Source organism: Apus apus, chromosome 2 (assembly GCF_020740795.1).
Source record: "Apus apus isolate bApuApu2 chromosome 2, bApuApu2.pri.cur, whole genome shotgun sequence".
NCBI lineage: Eukaryota > Metazoa > Chordata > Aves > Apodiformes > Apodidae > Apus > Apus apus.
In genome coordinates this window covers 106,202,012-106,220,527 of record NC_067283.1, presented here as the reverse complement: position 1 = coordinate 106,220,527, position 18,516 = coordinate 106,202,012, and the positions used below count along the sequence as shown (strand labels likewise).

Sequence of the window (18,516 nt, the reverse complement as noted above, 5' to 3'; positions counted from 1 at the left end):
GTGACATCAACATTCTTTTACAGAGCAGTAAATATATCACGTTTTGGACAGACTTCACTGAAATAAACTCTGCTTCTTGTGAACATTTTTTGGTAATTAAAATCACCTTGTCAATACACGGACCATTATTAAGCTACTTAGAAATTACTGCAGTGCAAATAATCTGGTACTCAGATGTAAGTGCCCATCTACTATGCATTTAAAGTTATGAAGTATTACAAATGTTAAAAAACCTCACAACACTAACAAACTTTTGTGTTGAAATATTATGGCTAGTCTACCCAACATGAAATCTCAGCTTGAACTTACTATCCAGATAATAATAAGATCACATTCTTCATTCAAGATCAGCAGGCTTTATTCAAGGCTTTTTTTCCAGTGGTTTCTTTCCCTGCCTATCCAAGCTTCCTGTGGGCTCAGGAACTGTTTCTACTGCTGCCTTTCCATCAGTCTCCTTTGCTGCTGGCTGGTTGCTTTTTGTATCGTTTTCTGTGTCCACAGGGGGAATTTCATTTGGATCAGGTGCCTTTTCTGCAGCAATAACTTCTTCTACATGTGGCTTGATAAAATCTGATTTAGAAGAAGTAATAAAATTTCCCTTATGTTTACTATGCTTAGCAACACAGAGTAAGATTTTGTTTTCACATTGTAGTTTTCCTCTTCTCATACCCATATAGAGAGATTTAGTATCACAAATAACACTACTGCTTTTTACAGAGCCAAAAGCAAGCCTGAGCCTTTATAGGCTCTAATTAAAAAGATTCAGGGGTAGAACCTGCAAAACATTTATAGATGTAAATAATTGTTTCTCACATAAATTATCTCATTTATAGGACTGATCTGAAATACCTTGCTTATCTGTATCAGTAAGGCAACAGAGGAAAGAAATGCAGCTAAATATTTGAGCTTGCCTTAGGAGCAGAAAGGGAAGGGGAATAAAAGTATAAAATGTTCTGTCAGCAATGATTTCAGATGTATACACCGTGCATACAAAGAAAAAACAGGCAAAAATATGTAAAAGAGATGTTCTGATAATACTGGAATTTAGCCTTCTTTGGAGCTGAAATGTTCTACATGAGGCAGTTGTAATTGTGAAGAATAAATCAATGTCCAAGTAGCAATTACATAATAAGTGTCTAAAAGAACAGTAAAAATTGTAATATACAAGAATATTGAATCACCGGAGAGCTTTTAATTATCCACATTTTCTCTAAATTGGACCAAAAAATGGTCACTTATAATTCCAACTTTACCATTCAATGTGGACATAAAACTGAGAGAGAATAATTGATCAATCTCAGATAATGGCTATATGAGAAGGGTTTTCTAAAACACTTTGGCATTTAGGGTCCCTTAGATAGCAAGGCTTCTTTTTTTTTTTTTTTCATTGTGTCAAAAATCTAGTTGCTGAAATGAGTCTGACTTCAGAAAAGAACATCATCTGGGTATATATACAGGCCTAGGAGGTCTTTCCTTTGCATTCAGAAATTTGAAAATATTTATTATGGCTTAAAAAAATTTCCTCAGCCAGGTGAGTCAAGGTGAGAACTTGTGGACCAGTGGAATGGTGTTTTAAAGTGTTCATTTCAATCTTTTTCCTGGAGGTTTAACCTAGCAATTCATTAGTTGGTGATTAAGAGCATACATACTGTAAACTAAGTTTTTTGGGACCAGAGAACTATTGATTGGCACAGACTATTAACTGCATAAAGTTTAGCAATTTTTTAAATTGGAATAGAAGGCCATGAAGGTGAAAGGGCTCTTACCTTTCTTTTCCCCTTCCTTCTGTTTACTTGCTGTCCTCATTTTCTTCTTTTTAGATACAGTTATATTATTTTGATCTTGTCCTGGGACTGTGTCAGTCTGTCCTGACACTGACATCACAATTACCTGAATCAAAGCAAGAACAAAAAGTGCACAAACAAGAAATGTGGATAAATCACAAATTCAGCCTGAAAACACCATAACTGAATCCCTGGCATGAACGCGTTAAGCAGCTATGAGTCTAACTTTCAGGGACACATACATCATCTGAAGCAAAGAGAAGTGGAATCCAGCGTATTATCTGAGACACGGCCCATTTGTATTCCCTCACAGCTCTGCCAGAAGGAGGGAATCAGGGGGCAGACTTTTGAAGATAAAGTAATAGAAATATACTGCTGCAAAAATGGCAATTATTATTAAAAATATGCTAATTCTGAGTAGTAAACATCAGTCATCAGGTATGGTGAAGAGCAAGTCGTATTCTTACTTGCATTCTGGAGGATGGGAGATTTGTGAGGTGTGAGTCCTGGGACTAAGACGGAGTAACCTGCTTATCATCCTTGAATTGGCTTCATGTCATATTAAGTGAAATTATAAAATAATTTTACATTAGTTCTTTAATCTTAGAAAACTTGCTGTATCTCTAATTGCAGATATTCTCATTATTGTATTTTGAAATTTAAAAATTAGGCTTTTTACTTTGTCTGATAAGCAGCTGTTGTGACTAAACAGTCTAAACGTTTTACAACAGATACTGACTCATTAATGTACATAATTATACATTTAAATGTTAAAATTGCAATAATGTAGTCAAGTCTGATACTTGAGTTTTAACTACTTTAGGAGATAAGGCTTATGTGAACACATACACTGTTAAAGTGAAATACTGAAAACACATTAGTTTTACATAACCTCATATTAAAAATCCCTATGATCTGAAATCTATTCTGGAAGAAAAAAGATTTATACCAGATGATCTAAACTATTCAAGCATAAGGTTTAGCACATGCTAACATGTTTTGGTAGGTCATAAATCTGATCTAAATCTGCATATTTTCTTTTTATTGTTAAGATCATAATCATTAGCCCTTTAGAGAAACTGATCAAAAAAAAAAACCCAACAAAATTGCAAAAATCATGACTCCATCATTGATAACTCTGTTAAATCTATTGTTACCTGAGCGACCAAGAGCTCCTTCATGCTTCCACTTTGCCTGTAACATTAGCTGACAGTAAACCTCAGGTGGGAAAGGCTTAAGTGAGCATTAACAGTACAGCACTTACTGGTGGCTTCCTCACAGAGATGCCAGTGCTGCAGCAAAATGAGTGGCAGGGAAACAGCACTATTTCTGCAGTTGCAGTGGCTAAAAACCATGAGAGAAAGTGTGTGAAAGGTGCACACAGACCATGCTTATACAGAGAATATATGCATTAGTTCTTTAGATTTTGATGTGAAGAACTGTGCTGTTGTTAGACTAGTAGTGAAGAGAATGATTAATACGGCACATTGCTCTCCTAATTAGAAATTGGGCTGGTAACTGCTTCTGGTCATAAATATATATGTGATATATATTCTATCACATGCATTTATCATATACGTGCCCAGCAGGATGGACATTCTGTTGCTTTTCTTCAGCTGATAATAATCAGTGGCATTGTTGTAAAATAGTTGACATGGAGTTTTAAATCTATATAGGTGTATTCAAAGATTGAGACAAATGGTTTTTGTCCGAAATATTTTTATCTGAAAAAAGACCCCACATTTTTCTGTGTTCCAGTGAAACATAGAAAAGATGTCAAAAATATCCTGACAAAACACGTTACTTCCAATCTCCAGTGTTAAGTCTGGATGAAATTAACTGAGGTCTCAGTCTAGGGAAATACTTACCTGGTCAAAATACTTACTGGTCAAAAGTCATGACCAGGCCCACTGAATCGCACGAGACCACTTCCGTGCCTGAATTTGCAAAAATACCTTGTTGAGTTAAGACATGAAGTAGAGAAGGTCTGGACAGAAAGGTGTGGAAAGAGATGCCATTGTGCATTTTGTCGTGAACAGTAAAGTGAAGGTTAACAGAGATCTAAAGGAAAGGTAGACGTAATTACAGTGGAGAGAGCATTAAGACACTAAGATAGTGTGCATAACTACCAGAGCCGTGGCTAGTGAAACAAGACACAGTGAAACAAGCTTGTGATAGAAGGAAAGAAGTGAATTCAGTTTATTTGTGAACAGAGAGGAGAGAGTTCATACATTTTCGCAGACACATACACACACATTAGTATTCTGGCCTCCAAAGCCTGATTATCATTTATGTTACAGTTCTTTTACCCCAATTGGGCAGATTAAACAATGTTTATGGATATAAATGACACCCATATTAAGGCCTCTCTAAATTAACACAGCAATACAAAGGGGCCTTAATGTAGACGAAAACCAGCACTAATTTCTCCATTATTTACTTCTCTAACACATTCCATCTATGCTACTTTACCAAAGGTGGAACAAATCTAAACTGCTGCTCAAAAACTCCTCAGTCATTTTTTTCTCTTTCCATCTACCTCATCAGTTGCCTCCACTGAAACAATACTTCACCTTTTCCATTTCTGTTGTTGGGTCAAATGCTTCAGGAAGAGGGTCAAATGGCAGACCTGTGTTTCCAGCCAGCATGCATTTGGTCTGGCTGAAGATGCTACAACTAGGTTCTGTGAAGTTAGCAGTAAAACAATATTTAGAAAAGGCCCTGTTCTCTCTGGCATAATTAAGTGTATTAGAAGCAAAAGTGAAGTGAATGGAAAAATCTAAGGCTGCCTGCTAAAGCAGAAAGCCATTTACACACATCAATTATGTCAGCCTGTCATCCAAAATCTCCCCCCACGCTTCTGTTTCCTACTCCTCAATTCACGCTTTTGTTTTCTTATCTTCTTTCTTATCCTTTTGCTCAGGCTGCCTCTCTTCCTCAGGTATGTACACACTTACAGTGACATCGCTGGTCTCTGTGCCATACTTGTTCTTCACCACAAGGCTGTATTTGCCAGAGTCGAGCGTGGACACATTAGAAATGCTGAAGCTGACATTTTTTCCAGATTCAAATTTCAGGGTGCAATTAGCATCTGATACCAATGATTTTTCATTCTTCAGCCATGAGACCTCTGGAGTGGGATCTCCCCAGACAGTGCAAGAAAGATTAAGTGCCTACAGAAAAAAGTACAAAAGGAATTACAGGTACACAGTCAGTAAATATTTGGTGTGGGCTTTGATGCCTGACTTTTCAAATGTTCCAACCCCTATTTAGCTTACTGCTTCTAGTAAATGGATGTGTATCATCATCACCAATCAATATTTTTATCAGAGTCTTCTGTATCAAAAAGGAAAAGAAGGAAAAGGAAAAGAAGTAACTCAGTTAATTCAAGAACTCCATTAAAACCTTTCAATATTTTATGCACCTTCTTCTGTACTCATATTAATTCGTAGAACTTTCCCTTTGCATATTTTTTATAAAAAAGTAGATAATACCTGCATTGGTTTGTTGGACCTGAAATGAGAATTTAAGGAGCCATCAAACGGGTTAGTTTGCTTTAAGTTCACTGTACAGTTGCCACCAAAGTACAGAAAGTGTACCTGCCTTTTTAAATAACTAAGAACAAAGTGTCCCTGGAATATTTTTATTAATTCAGGATCTTTTTAAGTTATGCCCTGACAGCTCTTCCATGAATTGTTTCATGCGCTTCTATAAAGCTATTTTTAACTGAAATGAATACAGGCTTTACTCTTTCTTTGGTGTTCATGTATTTCCCTTAGACGTTGGTAATGTTCGTAAGAGCCAAATTAAATCCCATCAGACTGAAGGAAGTATCTTCATTATCAGTGAGTCAGTTGTTGGAGACAATACTGGCAGTTGGATACTTTCTCTAGGCTGGCGCGTCTATTGTGCACACAAATTTCAGGACTCCTTTTTTTGTTGTCAGCTGAGAAATTCATGTTTGAGAGATATTAATGCATATAAATGATCCCCTCCTCCAGTCACAAAGTCATGGGAATCTTCTCAAAAGAATTTGCAAAAATGAACGTCGCGTAGAGAGTCAAATGTGAAAAATGTTCATATGAAATTTCAGTGGCTCACAGGCCTTTATCTGGACCTTTATTTAGGAAGGAATCTGTGTCTAAGTATTAAATAGTACATTGATCTGAACTTAAGAAGTTATTTAAAGTGGATTTTTTTTAATGGAAATTGAAGAGTTTTTACTGCAGATAAAATGGTCTTCAGTGGTTTGTTAGGAACAGACTAAGCGAGTCATAAGGAATGGACAGCCTTCCACTTGACTGGAATCAAGTTTCTCTTCCATATTTTTTTGAAAGCGCTTGATAAAAACATGTCAAAAATAGAGATAACTGAATAGCACTCATATTGTTGACCCTATAAGCTGTCATGATAAAAAAGCTACTGTGAGAAAACTATTTAACAGGCTATCTTCCCTTCACCTCTCTGCTTCTTATTTGGTAGTGTGATGGCGAAAGATAGGACAGAAGAGAGACACCCAGAAGGTTGCTGAAATGAGCAGGTAGAAAAAATGGTACCTCTATACAAATTAAAGTTTTTGGTACCTCTGAGTACATAATAAAAATCAAATAAACTCTACATCCCCTAACAACCAAAATGAGAACAAAAGGGAGGGGCAACTCTTTCCTCTGTCAACAACATAGAATTCTTGGTACTGAAGGAAAGGCAAATTCCAAGTGAGAGGTGGTGGAAATGGCCTCTAATTTCCTACAGCACCCACAGCTGGTGATCACATGGGGCTGTTGACTACCTTCTCTCATAGGCCACCAGTTTGGATGGGAATGTGGTTTTGATTGCTATATCAATCCATCTTTTGGAAACACAAGGAGAACACAAGAGGTTTTGCATATGCCCCTCTTCCTTATCACTCTCAATACAAACATGCCCTCAGCCTCAGCCAGACACTGCCTTGTGGGTCCCTTTGGGTGCTTGGTATTTCTTAAATGTCTTCCAGTTCTCTAGCAAGCAAGACATCACCACTGAGTAGCCCCAGCTGCCACTCCAAGATGCTAATGTGCTGATGTCCATGTCCAGACAGCTCTATGAGTGGCAGCATTCAATCCTCAGATGTCTGAATTGGTGTCAGTACTCATTAATTCAAAGAGATTCAAGCTGCAGTGATGGTTCTTTTTTCTTCTAAAAAAAATAATTTCTAAAATAATTCATTACAGAAGCTGCATTTTGCTTAACCTTGCATCACTAGTTCCTGTTTTGATATCTGTGCTCCTCTTTATCTTCCTGACTCTTATTTATTTTCCAGCTATTAATATGCAGAGATGTTGATGGTGATATCTTTGGTTTTCTGGAATGTAATTCCATAATTATGGAGCCTTCACCAAGGAGAAGTGATCACCCACTGAGACTGCACCTATCTGCTTCAGATATTCTGTTTTATATGTAGGAGATTGTCTTTGTTCATGTGTTCATAAGTTAATACATATCTTTATTACTCACAGAAACCCCTGATTAGAATGCTGTATGCAACCTGAAATTCTTATCCTGGTACAGTGTGTCCTGTCCTCCTTGCCCCTTCAAGATACCTCCCATTTTTTCAGTAGCTGTCTGGCTTTCATGACTGTTGGGGAGGCAGGGAAAGGACTGGAAACCTGTCTAGATGTTGTGGCTAGTGAATGAAGTCTATCAGGAAGTCTGAACTCTTTAAAATCTCAGGTGACTAAAACCCATCTCTTTGAACTGGATGTCAGTATTTCAGAGCTCCACACAGAAGTTACCACAAGTCTGGACCTGGGGCATTAAGGCATGTGCACTTGGCAGGAGGTGCAAGACCCGTTGTGCCCCCTTCACCTTTTCTGCCTTTCACTGCAGATTATCCTGAGTAGGGTAGTATGGGTGGCAGAGGGAAATGAGCCGCTGCATTTAGAGTATTGCAGTTCCTCTTGTATATTAGCACAAACTCATTTTTATGAGAATCACAGAATCACAGAATCTTAGGGGTTGGAAGGGACCTCGAAAGATCACCTAGTCCAACCCTTCTCCCAGAGCAGGGTCACCTAGAGCACATCACGCAGAGACGTGTCCAGGCTGGTTTTGAATGTCTCCAGAGAAGGAGACTCTACAACCTCTCTGGGCAGCCTGTCCCAGTGCTCTGTCACTCTCACAGGAAAGAAGCTTTTTCTGATGTTTATGTGGAACCTCCTATGTTCCAGTTTGCACCCATTGCCTCTTGTCCAAGAGAGGTTTGGGTTAAGATGCAGTGAGTGAACTGAAGCAGCTCAATCATGGGAACTTGCTCCCTTCTTTCAGCCTACCTGTGAGGGCACCTACCTCTGGCAGAAGGGTAGAATGGGGAGTTGGTGGGCAGAAGGATGCAACATGTTGCTTTTAGGTCAGATTCCTAAGCCTCTCTTCTTCAAAATAAAACCCCCTTGCTCACTTACAGGCCTTCACTGAAACAGCCATCTAGATTAGTTTGGCCAGCTGTACACAATATTTATTCTAGTATTCTCTGTCAAGTCAAATTCCTCCCTAATAAGAGCTGACACTTAGCCTTTTCCAATTATATCACACTGCTGAAGAGCATTTCTGCCTATCAGTGGAAGCCTCTTAGACCATCTGGAACATTACTTGATTAACACTAGGTAAATACTGGTTCATTCATTCTCACACATATCCTTCAGCTCACATGTAAAAAGCTAATAAACAGTGTCACAGTCACAGTGTTAAGTTTAAGTCTGAGATACGCATATGCTTGGAAGTTCAATCTAGGGATATCAATCTGTTCATATAACTCTGTAGTTGTGGCTGCACTGGCTTTCAGAACCAAAGCTTGCAATTGCCAGCCCTCTGCTGCCTCATTTACTGTTTTTCAGAATCCTTTATGATTGTGCAATTTGCATGAATTGCACAACAGAGAACTGCATTCCCCTCTCTCCAGCATATATGCAAACAATAGACAGATGAGCCAACACCACCCAAACAAACACTGTTTACCCTGATCACTCTCTGTCCTGCTCCGTTTCTCAAAACGATCATCTACTGAAGCTACAAACATAAGGTCAAGGATATTTGTCTCAAGTTCTGGGAGTTTTTCAGTCACTTACTCAAACATCACAAATGTCCTTGCTGTCAAGGAAAATGTGTGTCTGGGTAAGATTTTGCAACTCATTTTTTACAAACTAGCTTTTTATGAACTCTAAACATTTTACTTCAGGGAGCTTGTACTCAAATTCATATAAACTTTCTTCTGGCAGAAAGCTTAAAACTTGCAATAACCACACAGTTTTATTCCCTGCTGAAGCTGTATGAAAATCTCATCTTCAAGCAGAAGCACTATTAGCTGAGAATCTGCAAATTCATTCTGTTTCTTTGTGTCTTCTACCCACAGTTATGAGTGCTTGTTACTTCTGCAGCATTTTCCAAACTGCTAAATCCTTTAATGAAAAGGTTTCATCAAAGGTTATCTCATTTTGTAATGCAAACATTCTTAATTTTCCCAGAAGTGCTACAGTCCACTGTCTGCTGGCTATGTTGTATCTCACGTTATTAAGTGATTCAGGCCAAGATATTAGTTTCTTAACACTTCTGCTCAGCTTAGAATCACACACTTTTAACTCAGCTGACCTACTGTCAGGTAAAGCCAGAAATACCAGGAAGCTTCCTAACTGTAGCTGTCATGTTACAGGTTTCCAGTGACATTCACATGCCCTATTTAATTGTTCAGACATGTTGTAAAGAGGAACTGGCTAGTGGCAGACCAGCGGGAAGTGAAGAGCAGGCACTTCTTGGTCTCAGAACTATTAAGCAGCAACTTGTAGAAGCAGTGTGCTGGGAAAAGGTTATGAGATTGAGAACTGACTTTCTGGGTCATCTGTTCTGTGCTGAAGCACTGATGTAGCCATGTTCCTCTGGGAGTGCCTTACAACGACCTTTTGGTTAAACTCTGATCATACAACCCAGTGTAACACCAGCGACTTCTTTTGACTTCTGTCTCATTTAGTCCCATGAAACAGAGAAAACTTGCTCCTTTTGTTTGGATGAGGATTCAGTTAATATGGTCTACTACTTTTACACTGTTTAAAAGACAGCCATGACAGGTGTGATTATCTTGCCACATTGCAAGGAAGTTAACTGCAAAAGACACAGAATCACGAGCTATCTTGTAAAAAAGGAATTAAACTTCCCTAATGCCCTATTACCAAAAAAATATGACTGTGAAACCTGTGCATGAATTTTTAAAGAGCTGATTATATAAGGCGTTTTAGTCTCAGCTCGCATTGTCATCTCACTTTTATCTAATGCTCAAGAAAAGACAGTGCCCTGAATACATAAACCCATCTGTGCAAGAGCGTTGAATTATGTACAGAAGGCAGGAGATGAATAAATAATGTAGCAGGTTTTAAAGATGGCATCTTAAAAAAAAAAAAGTCAAAAAAAAAAAAAAGTCAATATTTTCCAGTCTTTGAAAGGCATTCAAGCTGTTGGGCTGTTGTGTAAAGCTTCAGTTAATTTACTGTACCTTGCCCTCCTGGATGGTGACAACATCTGGCAAACCTCCGAGTACCCGAGCACGATCTGTAAATAAATAAGCATAATTTTCTTTTGTGTCTCAAGATCAACTGTGTCCCAGATTTTGTTTCCCCTCCAGTTCTTTCTTCTTATTTATGTCTTATATATTTACTTGCCTCTGATATCTGTGCTACCAGAGAATTATTCTACAGTCTTAGAACACCATTTGGACTTTAAAAAACATTGAATTCACAGGAAAAGATGTGTTAATAGCTGGTGTCAATCACGTATAGAGAGAATTTCAGTACATGTGCTGTGTCCTGCAGATTTTGCCATCAATTCAGTGTTACTTCTGAGTGCACAAAAAAAATTCTGAATTTTTGAGATCTACTGCTCTAAATTGTCAGTGTCATAAACTAAAAACGTTGTGTTTCCAAAAGGAAATGAATGTCACCTAATGAAGTAGTGCAATTAGGTTTTATTCTAAATACAAAGACAGACTTCAGTCTCAGGGACAGCAGTGACACTCAGTGCTTTTTAAATATCTGGGTGTAAATAGATTGGTATCTGGTCTAATTTGAAGCTCACAGTCCCACAGGAATCTTACACAAATACAAATAAGCTGATCACATGCAGGCTTTTGTGCACTTATTCTGGAACATGGATTTTGTTCGTTATATGTCTTGGTGGAGCCTGGCAGAGGAAGGACATGACTATACTGAATGTTCCCCTCTGATGTATTCTGTAAAAGATGTGCTCTGCAGCACAGAGATAACAGCCTTATGAGACCAGGAATGGGACTGTGTTGTGTCAGTTAACATGCCAGCCCCTATGAATGGTCAAGGGTTAGAAATTATATGCCCAGGGCACGGCTATTACTGATCCCTTCGTGCTCTCAGCTGGGACTCATCGTGGTCTCTGCACACATCAAAGCCCCGCTCTACTTGGAGTGTATGGCCAGGAGTTAGCTCTGATCACTCTACACAGTTTTCTCCAATAACTTTTAAAATGCCACTTCTGCCCTCATTTCTATACAGATTTGAAATTCATCTGCAGTGGGAGAACTTTTTGATGTGTTAAATTTTTTCCCATGCCTTTTTCTGTAAATAGGAAGAATATTGAGCTTAATAATTCAAGCGGAATTCTTATGACTTGTTCTTTAAGTATTCTTACACACTTTTGTTTTAGTTGCTATGTTGGCCTTGAAACATGTGCAAAAGTATCAGGAGATTAAGGGTTTGGTCTGTAAGCAACACAAAATCTACTGTTGTTTTCTTGCATCTCTATGCAATGCAGAGCCATTTGACATTTTGGGTAGTTCAAAACTAGCCAAATAATTTCCTTCATCTTTGTAAACTTTTGTGCAGGGAACATGCATGAGAGAACTCATTGGTAAAGATAATTTTTAGAGTAGACTAACTAGTAAGAGAACAGGAGCTTAGACAGAAAAAAATCAATCTAACTCATAACTGTAGTGGTATTAGCTGCAATGTGGGCCAATGTTAAATAACTAGAAGGTCACTCTCCTTGCTTCCCCTTGGTGTAAGGACAAATTCATTTTAGGGCGAGCACATGCACCTACACAAGTATACATGCCCTCTCTCTCCCAACACACAACCTTTGTGCAGAGGAAGAAAACCTTTGTAAAGGCTTTATGGCAACCGTTGTCAAAGAAGGGCCACTTACTTTTCTCTGCAATCGCAGCTTGCCTAAAATAGAAAAAAAACAACAAAATAAAAGTCCAATTTCAGTTAAGGTTTACTTAAAGTGATTAAAAAATTGCTTATCATTTTAATTGCCTTTAATCTGTTGAGGCAAATCTCTCCCATCATTTGGCAATATTGCTTATTCTTCGTTACCTAACTGTTATATAAGAATTACACCAAAGAAGTCACATGCAAAACTCCTACAGACTTCTGTAGAACTACAATTTGTTTCACAGGATATATTTAGCTACAGCACAAACCAAATACTCTTATTATTTTATGGCTGCCATTACTGTGTTTAGATGGCATAATACTTACTTTAATCTCTGGAACTCAGCAAAGGCTTCATCAAATGCTTTGGGAAGAGAAAAGTTGATTTGAAATGTAGGTTAAGAGATAAATTATCACAAGTTTAAATTTATAGTGTGGAATTAAATTAAAAATGTAGACATCATTAAAGAAATATTAATGTATGGATGTATGCATATTGTGTAAGTCTTAAAATGCTGGATGAGTCAACTAATTAAGGCCATCTTGTAAATGGCAGCTGTTACATATACACATGAATGCGAAAACACACTTTTTTCGTCTAAAATGCAGAATTTAAGGCAAAGAGCAGGAGAGTAATAGGCTGAAATTATCCCACAAAACAGATGAAGAAACTCACAATACACCACCTATGCGATAGCTTAGGGCAGTGGTGTCCCAAACTTTTTTGATCATACAGCCTTACAGGTCAAACTTTTTTGAGCATGCACCCCCAATATGTCTATATTTATTTATTTATATGTGATATAGATATACTACTGAAGTTCTCATATGTTCTTCGTGTACCCCAGTAGATCATCTTACACACCCCACTCGGGAGACCACTGATGTATGGAATACAAGAGATTTTTTTCCAGTGTTTTTCACATCTGCTTTGATGGCCATGAAAAAAACCAGACCACAAACTGCTGTCTCCTTCATAAATTCAGGCTAAGCGACCATAATGTGGTAGGTCAGCCTCTCCACTTTGAAAAGGAAGAAGAAATCTCTTTTCTCAGAAAGTGGGGACAGAGTAAAGAAAAAGCAACATGGAGATGATTATAAGGTTATTGCCCTTATGCAGACCTTGCATATTCAAAATGAAGCTTTAGGGATGGGAACAGCAGGGGATGGAAACTCGGCAATTCGGAAGGAGTTAGTCTGTTCTCTAAGATCTGAGAGGCCTCTTAGAGTAAAAGCTTCTAACAGTCCATCCAAATAATTTTAGCTGTTCCCCTAACAGCCCTTCATCATGCTGATGAAAGGTCTTGATGTCTCAGAAGAATAAGGAGCCCTATTATATCCATCAAAGAAACACAGTAGGAAAGTAACAGAACAAACTTGTCTCTCACTTCCTCCCCCCGATATTACTTGGAAGGGAGAAATAGAGAAGGCATTCAGTGCTACAACTCATATTTAAAACTGCCAATCAATGCCAGCCACACAAGGGGTTTTGTAAGATAGCTCAGAAACCGGGCAGAGTGTAAGGGGGTATTTGGAACAGGAAAAAGCCATTCGTAATTTATGACCCGAGACCATAGGTTGGGGAAAACAAACTGCACTGTCCCCACAAAAACTGCCAGGTGGTTGGGTATGCACACACCCTACAACCCTTAAAGCAGCAGGTCTACAGCAAGATCCTACTGCAGATGCTCCTGCCTTGTGTGCTAATGCCCACATGCAAATGTTGTTGGCAGAGGGAATGACCTACCTTGTCCAGAAAGATCCACTGTCTTTTTGTGTCCTGTTTTACCATCAAAGAGTTCCATTGTATATCTGCCTTTGTCCTGTGGAGTTGGCTCATTAATCTGCAGCCAGATCTGCTCCCCGGTGACACCAGTCTTCACTCGGTCGGTAAACTTAATCTGGGTATCGCTGAAAAATACACAACAATGTTACTCTTTTTTTTTTTTTCTGGATAATAAATTGCATTTTCTCATGAGTCATTGAGTAGATCTGCAGTTGATAAATTATTTCCAAGGTACTACTATGGTATGGCACCATATTTTTAAACTTTCGAAGTACTGGAACTTGTTCCAGTACTTAAAGGGTAGCTACAAAGAAGATGGAGACTCCCTATTTACAAGGAATAAAATTGAAAAGACAAGGGGCAATGGGCTCCTGGGGAGATTCCGATTGGACATGAGAGGTAAATTTTTCACCATGAGGACAGTCCAACATTGCAATAGTTTCCCAAGGGAAGTGGTAGATTCCTCCACATTGGACAGTTCTAAGTCTCAGCTTAACAGGGTGCTGAGCCCTGTCATATAAACTATAGTAAAGCCTAGAAAGGTTGGACCAGAAGATCTTTGATGTTCTTTCCCACCTGGCATTCTATGATTCCATGATTTTCAATTCTTACTCAAGCTGTGGGCCAATAAGATAGAATTGACACCACAGTCTTTCCCTGTTCAAACTCTATCTCTTCTCAAAGCTTACATATTATTCTGTGACCTGAGCCATAGAAGACTCATAAAAATTTAAAAACCAGCTCTCTAAAGGGTAATTCATGCATTCAAGTTCTCTTTTTAGCACAGGCTAATTTCTGCTTGGGCAAAACAAAATTATACAGGGCTGTACCTACTAAAAAACCCACTTTTGTCACAAAAGGTGTTTGCCCACTTGGAATGTTTTCTGATGCTCTGCTAGTCTTAGGTGTTTACAATTAAACATACTTTGATGTAAGTATATCTTCTTCCACACAAAAAAAATATCAATTTCTCAGTTTCCTAGCTAAGAGTAGCTTATTTGACAAATATCTTTTGCCTCATCCAGGGTTACTCTTTTTCTTATCTGTAAACTAATAACTTTGAATACACTATAGGGACAAAGAACATTTTTTCTAGATTACATTGATGTGCTTCAAGATGAAACTAGTCTCTAAAAATTAAATAGAGAAAAGAGAGAAAGAAATTTGAGAGAGAGGAAAAAAACCCAGAATACTTCATCTTCACTTAAAGTTTTGAAATACCTAGGGCTGCTGGTGATGTCAGGTTAAAATGGATGCCAAGAAGCAGGAAAACCTCAAACTGCTTTCATTCCTGTGACAGCGTCTGTGTCAATAATTACAGCCAGACTGCTACAGCACATCCTGCATGTTCTGTGCCTCATTTCCATGGGTTTTTAATGAGAGAACAGTAACTCAGATTCCATCCTAAAGACTAAGTACTACCATGTCCACAGGAAGTGATGCAGCAAAAATAGTAGTAATAGATTTGAAATGATTCAACTATGTTATTAATCAAATCTAAGTTGTTTACTTATTTGGGTTTTCCAGTGCATGCTGTCTGTACTGACTGGGAATTCAAAGCTGTCTCATGGATTTGGAAATGCAACTCCCATTAATTTTATGGGGAGCTGGGCATTCAAATTCTTTTTTAAAACCTCTGTTCTTCTGTCTGTCTTGGTTAGGTTCATAGTGCTCAGAGGAGAGGCTGTCTGGATTTTACTGCCCTGGGCACATGCTGAAACTTGCTTTGCCTCCTAAATACGAAACCATGCTTTAAGAGGACATGCCTACTTGTCCCAATTCTTGTGAACTGCAGCTTGCAGACAAGCAGACCTCCAGGCTAGGTATCTCTGAACCTGTGGTGTTGGCCTTTTTTCATGCTTGTCAGTCTCTCACGTTATGTTTGCATCCTTAAAATGGATTCAGGGAAAGATGTAGCTCCCATCTAGGAGGTGGGAAGCACTCTGCTGCAGCACGGCCCTGACAGCATCTCATGGCATGGGACTACCTGTCTCACGAGGAAAATGACAAGAGAGCCCTGCACCAGCAACACCTAGCTCTCATATTGGTTTCACGTGGGTGTAATGCACTGAAACTAACTCATACAAAAGGACTCATGAGAGATGAGAAGAAATCTGGCCCTTTTCTCTCTCATACATCCTTCTAAGTATATAAAAACAAAATTGCACTGACTTTTGCAAAGCTTTTGTGTACTTACTTGTGTACCCAGCCTACTCGCAGATCTTCCACGTAATAAGTAACATAGGAGTACAGTCTGATACCCTCAGCTGTGCTTTGGATTTTCAGGTCTGTTGCAGATAAAGCTGGAAGAGGAGCACATGGTTTTATGCAGCCATGCAGCCGTTCTGAGTGTTACAATGAGTCATTAATTTGAAAAGAGAAATAAGTGCTTACCAATCCTTCTGCATACTTCATTCATTAGATCTGCAAAAGCTGTGGAAATAAAATCCAGAGACTAAGACTCTATGTCTGCAGATCAAGCACAGTCAATAGCAGGACAAGTACTGGCTCTGAAATATTCTCCCCAGTAGGTTTGAAAAAGAGATTGGACCTACTTTATAAAGCATATTAGAAATCTAAGTAATGCAGAAATAAAGATTGTTATTCCATGATTTACATACTTTATTTAACTTCAGCCTTGATGAATACTGCTGCAGCTGAACAAAACTATATGTTTTTGGATTCTGGTTTGGTTTTGGTTTGGTTTTCATGTACGTGTGTGCAAATGACACTATTCTGCTGGAATTCTAACCCATCCATATTCATTCTAATGCATAAGGCTTTTCTCCCCTGGCCTGGAGATGTAAGTGATATTTTTAAAATATAGTAATCACAACAAGTGGAAGGGTCCCTAATTAAATGAATGGCAAAACATAATAAAAATGTGATTTTTTAAAAAATTACCTAATTCTAGATTTTTTTTCTGTACAAGTAGGCTTACACTACTGATGGCCCCCTGCAGAAACCTGTTATCATTTTGCTTAGCATTAGTCACTGTATCCTTCCAAAATTATACAGAATCCAGATACAATAGGCTGTATTCACTCCTTATTTGAACTGAAAAATCTCAGGTTTTTGTGACAAGATGAACTTGTATACAAGTGGAACAAAGCCACGAGAAGGTGACACGTGCAGTTGCCTGTACTACCCTGAAGGCACTTGCAGGTGAGCAGTCGGGCTGGTGTGGGTGACAGCACCCAGAAAGTGGCTCTGACCTGTGTCCTTAAGCTTTAGCTCACAGGAGTCCTTTCCTCTGTCGTCCTTCAGTATGACTTCGTAAGTGCCAGCATCTTTTCTAGAAAACTGCAATATTGTAACAGTAAAACCAGTTTTGGGAACAGTTGTTGAAGAAAAATCTGTATTTTACTCCTGAATGCAGTTGACAATCTGTCCCCAGGGAGGTGCCCTATGCCAGGAGCTGGGGGTGCCCCAGTGCCCACCCCCCTCCCAGTGCCCTGCTCCTGGCTGAGGTGGTGGGGTGGGCCATGGCTAGGGAGTCCTGGCCTGCAGCTCCCTGACACTCGTTTCCTTCCTCAGCCAAAGAAGGGGGAGCAAAGAGATGAAGAGGTAATGAACGCAGGTCACCCCCTCTAGCCTGCAGCAAGGCTGGGTATGGGCTGGACACCTCTGGTGAACTTGAGAGGGTGATCCTCTGAAAGCCCGAGTGACAAGCACTTACCAAATGCTATTCGCAATGTAAATGTGGTCTCATTCTGTTGTTAAACTGACATGCAAAGGAAGTGACAAGCTTATTATCTCTTCTGTCATCATTTCCTGAAAATCTGAATGAGCAGCTGGACATTTACTTTAGCTAAAACAGACATCATGTGAGTTTTTCCATTTTTAAACCCCTCTTCCTTTTTTGATTGTTCTGCTGAAATATCAGATTGGACCGTATCTTACATCTGAATTTATAACACTAACTTCAGCTGAGGGCTAACAAAGACAGTCACTCACCTCTGATATCAGCAGAGTGCACACGCCATCTTTGAAGTCATGTTCTTCATCTACCATTATCTCCCTGTCATCTTTGTACCATACAATGTGTGTTTCCTTCTTAATATTAGCAACCTAAGAGGAATGAAAACCACATCCTAATCACTCTCTTCATTTGAGCAGGGGAACTTAGTATTGCACGAGTTAGCCTGTGCAAGTCTCTCATAAAAGAACAGAAAGCTTTACAGCTTGAGCTGTAGTGAGCTGTTGCAGGCCTCTTTTAAAATGAGGGATGCAAAAGGGAAACCAGCAGGGATGAAAAGAAAGAGAAAAGGACTGTCAACAGCTTCAAGGATCCCAGGGATCCAGTGACTCCTGCCCAGGAGACTTCCACACATATAAACCAGCTGAAACTCAGAAGTCCCAGGATTTTCTGGATTTCCAGGATAATAGGAAGAGAGGAAATGGCTTCCAGATGAAAGAAGGTAGACTTACATTGGGTATTATGAAAAAATTATTTACTATGAGAGTGGTGAGACACTGGAACAGGATGCCCAGAGAAGCTGCAGTTGCCACACCCCCTCCCCACGAGTGTTCAAGGCCAGGTTGGATGGGGCTTGCAGCGACCTTGTCTAATGGGAGGTGTCCCTGCCCATGCAAGGTGGTTGGAACTAGATGATTTTTAAGGTCCCTTCCAGCCCAAACCAGTCTGTGATTCTGTGATTTACAAAGACTTGTCATTTCTATTCAGGTACCTTTTCCTGGGTGGGTGGCTGATAGACATGTAGGAAAATGTTCAAGCTGTTTT

The 18,516-nt window shown here is 39.1% G+C and overlaps 1 protein-coding gene across 3 annotated transcripts in view; it reads right to left on the bottom strand.

The window, feature by feature from the left end:
• Window positions 1-346: 346 nt before the first annotated feature.
• MYOM1 (myomesin 1) overlaps window positions 347-18,516 on the bottom strand; it is a 79,435-nt gene continuing 61,265 nt past the window's right edge. For 2 of the 3 annotated variants that reach the window (XM_051611157.1, XM_051611156.1), the window contains 9 exons: window positions 17,730-17,843; window positions 16,988-17,075; window positions 16,167-16,205; window positions 15,970-16,075; window positions 13,734-13,897; window positions 12,314-12,350; window positions 11,976-11,998; window positions 10,300-10,355; window positions 3,954-4,957 (listed from right to left, as the gene is read on the bottom strand). In XM_051611157.1, coding sequence (XP_051467117.1) covers window positions 4,664-4,957; window positions 10,300-10,355; window positions 11,976-11,998; window positions 12,314-12,350; window positions 13,734-13,897; window positions 15,970-16,075; window positions 16,167-16,205; window positions 16,988-17,075; window positions 17,730-17,843 — 921 coding nt within the window. In that variant the 3' untranslated portion in view covers window positions 3,954-4,663. Of the gene's footprint in view, window positions 571-1,766; window positions 1,891-3,953; window positions 4,958-10,299; window positions 10,356-11,975; window positions 11,999-12,313; window positions 12,351-13,733; window positions 13,898-15,969; window positions 16,076-16,166; window positions 16,206-16,987; window positions 17,076-17,729; window positions 17,844-18,516 lie in introns of those variants that run through there. The other variant, XM_051611158.1, reaches the window with a different exon arrangement.